The sequence below is a fragment of the Odontesthes bonariensis genome, chromosome 24 (assembly GCF_027942865.1).
Source record: "Odontesthes bonariensis isolate fOdoBon6 chromosome 24, fOdoBon6.hap1, whole genome shotgun sequence".
Classification (NCBI taxonomy): Eukaryota; Metazoa; Chordata; class Actinopteri; order Atheriniformes; family Atherinopsidae; genus Odontesthes; species Odontesthes bonariensis.
In genome coordinates, this window is record NC_134529.1 from 25,198,468 (window position 1) to 25,210,802 (window position 12,335).

At 39.1% G+C, this 12,335-nt stretch overlaps 1 protein-coding gene across 1 annotated transcript in view; it reads left to right on the forward strand.

Moving 5' to 3' along the window:
- The first annotated feature begins 9,015 nt into the window (after positions 1–9,015).
- The window catches only part of LOC142375689 (uncharacterized), a 34,281-nt gene continuing 30,961 nt past the window's right edge, over positions 9,016–12,335 (forward strand). Inside the window, exons 1-3 of the mRNA XM_075459830.1 lie at positions 9,016–9,155; positions 11,453–11,556; positions 11,686–11,734. Of these exons, the coding sequence (XP_075315945.1) occupies positions 11,455–11,556; positions 11,686–11,734 (151 nt within the window). The 5' untranslated portion in view covers positions 9,016–9,155; positions 11,453–11,454. The remainder of the gene's footprint in view (positions 9,156–11,452; positions 11,557–11,685; positions 11,735–12,335) is intronic.

A 12,335-nucleotide genomic window follows, 5' to 3' on the forward strand; every position in this document is an offset into this window, starting at 1 on the left:
AGCTAACCCTCGTAAATTACTTATACATTGTCAACACTGATTTATAGGGTTGTTTCAAGTTAATTGAATGTAGTTAAATGTAGTTCATGTAGTTATTTATATATATAAATTATACACATACATATGTATATACTGTATATTAATCTAAATGTCATAAATTATGTGTCTATACTCTTTATTTGTTTTTAAACCAAACATTTTAGTTACTATCACAAATACCTCTTTATTCACCACTTTGTAGATTATATCTAAAATAGTGTACAACATTTTTATCTTCTGAAGTACCACTCTGAAATCTTAGTTTAATGCTTACTATATAGGAAAAAAACAGGATCCACTATGATAGATGTGTCATATGAGATTTTTGTTGTTTTTTTCCTACCTTTTGTGTTGACATTTTAAAGTTTCATTTACTTTCCAAGCAGGATTAATACATTATTTGTCATGTTTATATTGATTGGTTATACATGCTTGAAAAGGAACAAGTAAAGAATGGAACCTAGCCCTGTTCTACTGGTTCCTTTAAAGTATAAAATGTTTAATATATTGTCACTGACAGTGAACTTATCATTTAAATGCTTAGAACACTGCGCCACAGTTTCTTTGTGTTATCATCTTACCGTTAAACTGTTATAAAGTTTCTGCTTCTGGCCTTTTGCAAGAATATTCTCCAATGAAATTATTCACTTATTTTTTTAAATAATGCATTTATCAAACTTACTATCTTTTGGTAGATTTTTGTCTTACAAGAGGAAAAAGAAGGAAATAAAAACAAGGAAACTGACAGAAATGATTAAACCTTTTGAGGCAGCCCAAAGTTTCCCTCTTACGAGATTTCAGGAAGTCCCTCCCTCTTTTTTCTTTTTTCTTTTAATGGTTTGACAGCCCCTATTCTCGGGTACTTTTTTTTCTGTGTGTTCCTCAAACACAAAAAGGGAATAATTACGGCAGAAAACGGAGAAAAAATTTATGGTGAGAAGATTGATTTTCTTTTTCTTTTAATAAGCAGCATGTGGTGGACTCTACGTGGATGCTATCATTGAGCTGATTGTTTACACTGTGAATTTATCTAATTATGTAGGTCATGCGAGTGTTCGTGGATAGGCATGAAGTAACAATGAAGAATGAACAATGAATGCATATTTTATTTACACGACAACCCATTCATTTGTCTTAAGGAATAAGAATGTGTTTCTGCAGGCTGAAATACATTGTGGAGTTACTGCAGGATGTCTCTAATGATTTTCCTCTTTAAAAGTTTAACCAAAGGACTAACTCACATTGTATTTGTAAAAGTCGCGGTGACAAATTTCAAAAGCTATCAGCATTCTTGGTGAGTTTGTTGTTACACGCACCTTGGAGACATTGCAATAGTACCTCTGTGGGGTTTTGCTGTCTTAGCTGGCACCCATGTCCTCAGGTAAATCAGTTCTGATTCAGTAATGTCGAGATCCAGGTTCTGTGGTGCTCATATCATCATATGATCTATTGCTCTTGTTGCTTTACAAAAACATAAATATTTCTAACTGTTAAATTATCCAGACAGATAGTATTGTTAAACCTTTATTGTTTACCTTTAATCTACATGTAAAACATTTATTTAGAACTTTGCAGTGAATATAAAGCATGATTATTAACTGTTTGACTTTGTTTTTCCATGTAAAACTGAAAAAAAAAAATGTGAGAGGTTTGCAAGAAAATGACAAATGAAAAGTTTGCAAAGAGCATGACAACAATGATTTAGTAGACCCTCACTTAATTTATTGCATATCTTTATGTAACATCTTTGTAAATATTCTGCGGTTCCTTAATCTTCTGATAAACAGTAACAGAGATTTTTTATGTCAGATTAATCAGTGTCTAATCACATGCAGCGCTCGAAATTAACGGTGTCCCGACGTCCCGGGGACCATAAAAAATTACACAGGGACACAACATTATCATATCTGGGACAATCGTGGGACAATGAGAAAAAAACTTAAAAAAAAAAAAGTTATTATTATTAGTTACTTATTATAAGCCCCCTCTCTGTCCATTTTAATTGTTTAAAAAGCTAACAGCGAAAAATACATTGATGTTCATGCATGTCGGTCCATCAGTACAGAGCAGCGCATTCTAGAATGTTCTAGAATCTTTGGCCCAAGTCTGCCCTCACTTGCTAGAGTTAGAACTAACGCTAGTACTAGATCTACTACGTGCAAGACACAGTTTACAGAATCAAATCATTCTCACACGCGTGACAAGAGCTGAAGACTGAAAATGTTAAGGTGGTTAAAACGGGCCGTGACGAGCTGTCAAAACGGCAAAACCGGAAGTGCGTTACTCACTGCGGCTAGCTTTAGTAGCGCCGAATTCTGAAAGCTGAAATTGAATAACCTCTCAGAACGCCGCTCTGAAGCTGCTTTTAAAGACTTCCCACCTATCTGTTTGTTCTGTTAAGTACTGTGTTAAGGCACGTATTGTATGGCATATGTGGTGTAAAGTTGGCTAAGCATTTGAGTGAAGTTCTTTTGATGGGAAAACTCAGTAGTACTGAGTCTGCACTACTGTGTGGTTGTCGCTTGGGTTTGTCGTTGTCACAATTCATGCAACACAACTCTTTATCAGCAGTGCATTTCTGATATCTGCTTTACAGTAGCTCTTTTCCGTTAACGGGACGAGAGCAGGCAAAACGGCAAAACCGTTTTGCCTGCGGCTAGCTTTAGTAAGTAGCATCAAATATTGAAGGTACAAGTAGATGAAATGAACATGAAAGGGGTGTTGTTTTCAACTATAGTGTAGTGCGGATGCTGTGAGATGAAACATTTTCTAAATGAGCTGTTTGGCTCCTTTAAATAAACAGGTGTCTATTCAGTGCGGTCGCCAAAGTTAAAAAAACTGGAAATGGAATAAGTCTTATTTTGAAGAAGATATTGTATATGACAGGACATGTCATTTGCGTTTTGTAACTTTTATTGTAACATTGCAGTTACAAATATAGGCCTAATACAATATTCAGATGATTCTTAACCACTCCGCTCAATTTCAGACAAGAGAAAAATGGGGACACTATTGCTTGCATTCGGGACAATACAACACAGAATTCGGGACCACTGGGGTACACAAAGAAAAAAAGTTAATTTCGAGCCCTGATCACATGACCATTCTTTTGGTAGAAGTTATGCCTTTGAAGTGACTTGTTGCTGCTACAGATGTCCACACAGACAGCAGAGCAATTCTGTAATTGCACTTCATGTACTCATGCCAACAAAATCACCTTTAATTTTGTGCTACTAGATACCCACAAATTAATATGAATATAGTGGTACCTAAAAACATGTAAATGCAATCTTAAAACATAGTCTGATCTCCACACAAGTCAAAAGAGCAGAAAAAGAAAAATATTACAAACAAGTGAAACCAAAAAAGTATAGCTATTTATTCATTGATGAAAATGGTTCAACAATACATATTTGTGAGTGACATTTCATGCCCATAGCGTGCTATAAGAATTATCGACAGCAACTCAATAGTGATTCGAGGAAAGTTATTTGGGCTGACAGTGAAAGTGAACAATAAAATATTTTCCCGAAATGGGTGGGCTGTGCAATCCTGGGGCCTCATGTACAAAGACTTGCGTGGATTTCCTACTCAAACATGGCGTACGCTGGAACCCAAATGCCCTCCAACATCGGATGTATGAATCTGTGCGCACGCTTCAATCCAAGCACATTTCGTTTGTACATCCTAATCAACGTGGAATTGAGCACACATGTCGGAGCACCCGTCTCCTCCCTGTCCACGCCCCTACTTAAATTTGCAAATCATATTTAAATGAGCCCTGCACCTGCGATTCCCCTCTGTGTACGATCAGAAAATAAAGAAAAAAGAATGAATAAGACGGGAAAAAATGAGAACTTTACAGAAAGCGAGACATCGGTGCTACTTTCTGAAGTGGAGGCCCGCAAAAATGTGTTCTTTGGCACGCTGTCCTCCGGCATAAGCAGCAAACACAAGAGGAGTGGGTGGGAGAGCGTGTGAGAGGCTGTCAATGCTGTGGGGTCAGAGAAGCGCACACAAGCAGAGGTGAAGAAGAAGTGGTCCGACTTTAAGGTGGATGTGAAGCGGAGAGTGGCTGCGAAACGGAGAGTGGCTGCCCACCGCCAAAGTGTGGCCAAAACAGGCGGGTGGGGGGGTGACCGACTGTTTTAACAGAGAGTCAGGTCACAGGGAATAATATTAGGATAATTACACGAATAAAGTTACTCACCAAGAAGCCAGCAATCACGCACAGTGCCACCTTGTAGTCTGTTCCCAACGATACTGTTACTCAGAATGTATGAATCGTGCATTGAACCAGGGCACCTCGCCACAATGTTGGTTAATTGCATTTATGCATCACATATGATCTGTACATCGATCTAATGAAAATGTTTCCTGTTAACATACAAATTCATCATGTGATAGCGCTTATAGCAATGTGTGTGCAGTCGATAAACCGGCTCTCGCTTCAAATTGAGCTTTAATGTTGACCTGTTCAACTGCATTGTGGGGATTTGATATACGTGGCTGAGATGCGGATAATTCTGTCCCACACGGCTGGCATGGCTCGGCTCAGGGTAGACTGGCACAGTCTCAATCGGTTGGCCAGCTGCCTCTGGAATGCCCCGGTTGGAACCCCAGTGTGCATGTCACCTGTGAGCACAGGCAGCGCATTGCTCCTCGCCGCGTTGCGGTCCAACGCCGACCGCAGCTCTGCGCACAGTTCTAGGAGGATTTCCCTCAAAACGGCTAATGAGTCGCCATCATGTGCCAGTAAATCCTCTCTGTCTAGTGAACACACGCTCTCTTCGAATCACACCATTTGCAAAGTCTTCTAATACTGCTAAAGCAGCCATTGTTTTTAATGGTATGCGTTGCACCACTTTGCGCATGCTTTTATATCCACTCGTGTAGTTGCAGACACATGGGTGTGTTAATTGTTTATCAGTATTAATTGTTCATGTATCTCAAATGTGCACATCACTGTCTGAGGACTAATTGTTTTCCCATTTATTTATTATAACAGTTTCCCAACATCCCCTTAGGTGTCGCCAAAGAATCAACAGCTGTAGAAAAGTGCGTACGCCAGCCCTGAAGTTGACGTGAGGCACCGCACATTTCCACGGTCATTTCACTCTTGATACATCTGATCGTTGACGTGAAAAGGTGCGTACGCCACTATTTTGTGCGTACGCACGCTTCGTACATGAGGCCCCAGAAGTTGTGCCCACTGTGGAGCCACTAATCACAAGCTTTCATGTGTGCTTTTCAATGTGAGAGCATTGTTCTTAAGAACTAAATAACTAGTTAGCTAGCCTGTTGTTTATGAGAATAGCCAGCGAGAGCCATGCTTTTCTCAAGACTGATTTTAAGAAGAGCTTCCAAAAGGATCCAACATCTACGCTGAATTTGGCTGGAGGAAACACCAAGGTCTTGGAAAAGCATTTCAGCTCCATCAACTGCGCGCAGACAATAGGGTCAACTAAAGCATCAAGGCTTTACTATTGGGATTGTTTGCCATTTGGAAGAGAGATAGAGAGGTCTTATTTAGGACGTTTTTCCAGGTCAGCCCATCAGCACTGGTTTTGAAAGAAAAGTAATTGTTAGATAGAAAGAAATTTGTGGTACAATGAGTCCCTGCATTGACAAGAATAAGATCTTGTTCTAGTCAATATAACCAGCGTCTTATAGTTTATCAATGAAAGTGTCAAGTCAAGTTAAAGTTTATTTCTGCAGCCCATTTAAAAAAAACTTGGTTAACCGAAGTGATTTACCAATTTTACAATCAGAGTGAGTAGATCAGCCCAGGTTCCAATAGAACTCCTAATTAAATGTTTTTCACTGTGTTTGATGTTTAGTAAGTAGATATAAAGACATGTTTGATGGGAAGTTAGGACACTGTCTTTCTGTTCATGCAGTTCTTCCAAGCAGTACAGTAAATGCAAGTTATTAGTTAGTTTCTGGCAAGTAAAGGCATGGTTAGTTATCCTGGAGAGCTAGCAAGATTTGAAAGTGGCACCTCCGCTACCCTCCCCATCCCGTCAGTGCTCCACTAAAAGCCACGCCCCCACAAACTTGAACACACATCTGACGGTGGGACTCAGCCGACAAGTCTCATTCACCTGTAAGTAAACTATATTATTATTGTAATGATTATTTAAAAAAAAAAAAAAAGTACAATACCATTTCACTCACATTAAGTTATTTCCGGCACAGGTGATATTCGGCCTTTTTTCTAAATACATCATGTATACTGTAGATTACTCTCAGGATAGACGGACCATTTCACCCAGTATTACAAAATGTGTTTCTAAACAGGATTACCAACCATGCCTTTAACAGCCCTATAATGAGGATAAGTTCTAGAGAATCTGGCAGTTTTTTGCTCTCAGGCTACCCCTAGAGTTGTGGGATATAACACCAAAATGGAAAAACAAATCTTTGCGTGAGCCTTGAACATGCATAAACATCAATGAGAATTTGTTGTCCTGCTGAAGATGGTGACAAATCTACCAAAAATGTCTTTTGCAAAGACAAATAGGTTGCAAGGTTTGGAAATACATCACAATGTTGGTGTGAATTATTCTTCATTTGAGTTTGCAGATGTAGAATACTACAGAAGAATAACAGGTAGCTCCGAAGTTAACATTTCTGTGATATGCTGGGTGATAAACAGAGCTCAGCAGCTAGTTTTTAAAAGAAAAAAAATAACTTGAAGTGGACATCTGTGCACTCTTACCTAAAATCAAGAGCTAGATAAACAAGCTGTGTGTAAAATGTAACATTTTGGTACAATAATACAACCTACCATTAGCTGTTCACTCTGACTTACAGCAAACCAAAACACAGCCAGCCAGCCTGACCCACTCAGAGTAGATAATACTCACATTAAAAAGCTACTGCTTTCGATATCAAAAAGCGCCCCGATTCATGAAAACACAAATTTTCTGACTTCTAATATTGAAAATGTAGCTTTGTGCTGACATATCTTTTTGAGGATGGAAGACATTTAGACTCAACTAAGTTGAATAATCTATTATTCTCCTGAATAAAAAGTTAAGAAAATGTCAAGCAGCTGTTCAAATTAAATTCCCACATAAATAATTTTAGATGGAATCTTGTATATGATTTATTTATAGAATTTAACAAACATTTAATGCAGTATATGAATCCCCACATGTATGACTGAGTACATGAAATAAAAGTGTAAAATGAGAGATGATGGCATAAGAGGTAGTGTAAAGAAGACAAGGGGATAACAGTACAACCATGGAGGTAAAATAAAAAGTTTATGAAAAAAAAAAATACATAAATAAAACAAGGACAAAAAAAAAATTATATTCCCAAAAGAAAAAAAAAAACAAACACACAGACTATGTGATACCTGCATGAGGAGAACAGGACTCGAAAACAAGGTATAGTTATCCAGCCATCATTCGAGACAGTATCAAATTGGAGGGACCTGATATGTTCCAAGAAGGGCTGCTAATTTTTAGAGAATCTCACATTGGAGCTACAAAGAGAATGTTTACTTTTTTCTAATTTCACAAATTACAGGGCATTCTTAATCCAATGTGTACAAGAACGGGGCACGAGGACTCATATAGTGCATCAGGATAACGCGCTTTGCTAGCAAAGTGAGAAAAGCTACAAGCTCAATAAAATGAGATGGCAAGATTTACAAAGACAATTCTTTGCGCTTCCCGGGTTGCAAAAGCTGTTTCAGTAATAGAGGGTTGGAGTGGACAAGAGACTGAAGGGGTATGGCCTGAAATCCAAAGTGGCGTTTAAGTTGGGACCAAATCTTAAGACAATTTTTATCTATGAAGTTGCTGGAATGTGCCGTGGTTGGCAACGTCTGTGTCATTGTTTTAGGAGGGTATTTGACCCACATGCCGAGACTCTAAGGAGGCAGAATAAAGTTTATTACAAAAAAATGAAGAATTTAAGAGTCCTTTGTCCTGGAGAACTGGAGAATGGTGAAGAGAGACAGGATCACTGAAACGGAAGTAGAGTTGGTGAGTAACTGGGTAACTTGAGTTGGAAAGGTTTTGGTAGAAGGACGACTTACTGCTGATGGTGAAGCGAGTTGGTCCGCCAGGGAGAGGTGAGTGGAGTTTGAGGGGCTTGGGTCCAAGTGAATGTCCAGACGATTATGGAGGAGCAGTTAGACCTTCCAGGAGTCCAGAGAGAGCCAGCCGCAGGTGAAGGTTGGAGGGCGGACAGGGTTCGCAGGTGGTGGCTTGATAAGAGGAGGTGCGGTAGCCAGTCGTGGATTGAGAACCATGAATTAGACAGCGGGTCCAGAGATTCTCTGTTTCTACTCTCTGTACTCCTGAGATCTCTGACAGAGATCTCAGGAGTACAGAGAGGGTGGAGTCGGCGAGGAGTCAGGATGAACTGTTTTCTGGAGATCATGGAGGAGTTTCCTGGTAGCAGACTAGATAAGGTTAGATCAAAAACTGAACAGAGACTCTAGGAGTATAACGCACTCTAGGGAAAGCAGCTTGAGTACCAAGTAGGTTAACACTCAGGCATTGAATGACTGGCAATCCCCTCCTCTTATCCTGACGCTTGATTAGTCTAGATGCAACTCAGGTGCGAGCAATCACCTGCTGGTCTGCCCTCTGGGTGAGGCTCCATGGCTCCCTCCCTCTGGTGGAGAAAAGAGAACCCAAACCCCTGCTTCCTAACAGTCTGGGAGAGACACAACAAGGAGTTTAGATAGAGAGGGCCGCAAAAAGAAGATTGGATCGACATTGGATAGTGACATCTGTGTTTCATTTCCTGAACAGGCAGCTCATTGAATTTGAAAGTAAAGACATTGCAGCAAAGAAAAAGCAGAACTTTTGTTGGCATTATGGAACATTAGTGTTAATTCAAGTGGAAAACTAAAATTCATATTCAAGGGACATGTGAAAGGTAGATTAAATTGGCAAAAGAACAAATATTGAACAAATATGCTCTACTTCATGCCTTTCTAAACAGGTCTATTTTCTGGTGTGACCATGACCACAATCTGGCTGATTTGTTGCCCAGAAAGATTGGACTTTTTTGGGAACACAGCCAATTCTCTGTGGGGCTTCTCTGCTCAATCCAGATGATGCAATTTTGAGGAGGACAAGTGATTAAAGGTGTGTATAACAAGTTTGAAAAGAACTTTGTATATGAATAGAAATGTTGGACACTTCTGAAATAAAATAAAATTTAAAAAAAAGTTTAAATCTAAGTAAACAACTAGGGAAGATATATTGTGATATCTACTGCTCAAGAAATTCACTACATTGACCTTTTTGGTCATCCTCCTTCCATCATTTTTGACAACATTCATAGTTTTTTTTTAGAAAAGCTGTTTACTGAAATGTAGGATCCAGTCTAAGTATGCTATTTGATTCCACCTGCAGACCACTAATTTGTTGTGACCACCCAGATTTGTCTGCGTACTTGAATCATAGTTAACATGCATTAAATAACTTTTTATTGTTGGGATACTACTCCATTCATAAGATTCAAAGATCTTAAAGCAGACACCATACCATAATAAGGACTGATATGTGTCTGTAGTGTTTACATTGGTCTCTGTAGGCATCCTCAGCCAAGTATAAATGTGTTCTGGCGTGGCTTTAATCTAGGCCCATATAAATAGGATAGCTACCGCTGGTATGCTTTTGAAATGCACCAGGGCAAATGCTGTGGAATCACAAGCATCAAGCACCAGGGTTGTTGCAGCTGGATTGCAGTTCATAAACACATCGGGCGCCGAACATTGAGGCTGGAAGAGCACACAGAGAGAGTCAAGATCGAGCGCAAGCGATACTTCTACGTTTCATGAAGGAAGGAGAGCAGAGCGCCGCAGACAAAGGAGACGATGTGTAAGTTTAACTTATTAAACACGCGCAGGTTGTGCAAGACCCAGCCTCGGAGAAGGAGCTAAAATGGTTATAGGAACTGAGGGCGATGGTCCCGAGTTCCTGTATGTGCGAATGCGGGAAAAAACGGCCCTGTTCCTTAAAAGGTTATAGGAACTGCCTATAAGGTTCCTACAGTGCAAATGCTATAATAAGATATTTTCCTAACAGAGCACTTCGCTCCCAAACTGCAGGTGTAAGAGCAGATCTAAGTTAATTGTTGTGTGTAATTGTCGGATTGTGATTGGCGGGTCAGCCTATATATTGTATGTATCTTTGGGGGCTCGTCAGGTGTTTCCGGACAACAAACAGTTTTTGACCGCTGTGCAGCATAATTTTGTGCTCCGTACGGATGTAACCATGAGACGTGATAGAGCATGAGAGGCGAAATAAATGGAGTTGTTTGTATCAAACTCAAAGGCAACAGGATTCTCATTCATCCGTGATGGTATGGTCCAAGCGCGTCAACTAGGTTTTAATATTGAAACACCTCAGTGGCTTAAAGCATTGGCTTAGCTTCTACAGCAGGTTTACTTGAGGTTCCCAGAGTTTCTAAAAGTAGAATGAGAGGCAGAGCCTTCAGTTATCAGGCCCCTCTCTTGTGGAATAAGCTGCCAGTAAATGTCCGGGAAGCAGACACCCTTTCCACTTTTAAGACTAGGCTTAAAACTTTCCTTTTTGATAAAGCTTATAGTTAGGGATGGCTCAGGTGATCCTGAAACATCCCATAGTTAAGCTGCTATAGGCCTAGACTGCTGGGGGGCCTCATCTGTCACACATTTCCTCACTTTACTCCCTTTTTCCCGTTTAATTTCTCAAATGATATTATGTATATGTGACATTATTGTGGTCATTAACTTGTGTTTCCCTGTTCCAACAGATATCCTTTGAATGGTGTTACAGTGGTTTTTTACAGTGGTCTTCTCAAACCCCAGCTGGTCGAGGCGGATGGCCACCCTTCCTGAGTCTGGTTCTGCCAGAGGTTTCTTCCTGTTAAAAGGGAGTCGTTCCTTTCCACAGTCGCCTCAGGCACGCTCAGGACGGGAGATTGGAATGAAGACAAGTTTCAGTGCAATCTGTTGGTTTCATTAGCTGGGAAATTGTTTTTGAATCGGATCTATATGAATGAAGTGGATTTTTTTATAAATAATTATGATTACAATGAATTGACTTGAATTGGCTTGAATTGGACTATACTATTTAAGTGCCTTGAGATGACATTTGTTGTGTTTGGCGCTATATGAATAAAACTGAATTGAATTGAATCAATAGTAGCCTGTACAACCAGGATTATTTATCATTTAAAAGGGAGATGAAACTAATGTTAGCACTCTCTTCGTAGTTACATCACCAATGATTTATATATTAAAATACATTGTACCACATTGTATCACATGAGCAAATAAATCCAATTTTGAATCATGCTGTTGATATAAAAAATCATTTCAAAAGAATTCCTGAAGCAGATACAGTCCTATAAGTTGTGACTTTTTCTCTGTGTCCTTCACTTTTTCTTTTTAAAGAAATGGCAACATCGAAAAACATCCTGACCATCTTTGCCCTTCTACTATCACTTCTTATTTTGAAAACAGGCATCTTCCCTGACTTTGCTAGACTGGTTTCACCGGTACGTGTTCTGCGCTTATTTACTGTAAATGTGTTCTTTCTAATGTTAATTTGGGGTAAAAAAATTATTCATATGTCGTCTTTTAAAAAAACCCATAACAATTGCTTTTCTTTTTTTTCTTTTCATCAGGAACAGCATGAGGAACACTTTCTACCTCACAAGCGAGAAAAAAGGAGTGGTAAGTCTGAAAATTGACTGAATATGAATTTGTGGGCGCTTGATACTTTGGAAAATTCCCTTATCAAATTTTTTACCACTTTTATATCCGTGTGTTAAATATGAAGTTATTGTCAGAGATTATCTTAATTTATTCATGCTTTAGAAAAATAAATAACCATAGATAATGTGCATTTAAGAGGTGTTAATCTTTGTTGATCTCATTATTTGATTAAATTACAATTCAAATGATTTGACAGTATCTACCTTCAAACATTGCCTCTGGCTGCTGAGGTCTGTCCTCCTCCATCATATCATGGTAATGTTAGCATAACATTGTAGCAGCACCACATAGTTGCATCTGACATGACTGTGTAACACTTCCTGTTGTCCTGATGAAAAGCTTTCTTTTTCACATGACCATTGTTACACAATAAAGACCATCATTCGAAGTTGCTTGAAAAACCATCTTTCCTTCCATGAAAGATAAGTTTGACCTTCAGCAACATGTTCAAATCATCCTGCTTCTGAAGAGTGCAGACATGTCTCTGCATCGTCCTGCTACTTACTGCTTTATTCGCTTTTAAATCATTCTACTTCTTTCCACAAGTCTTGGATATAAT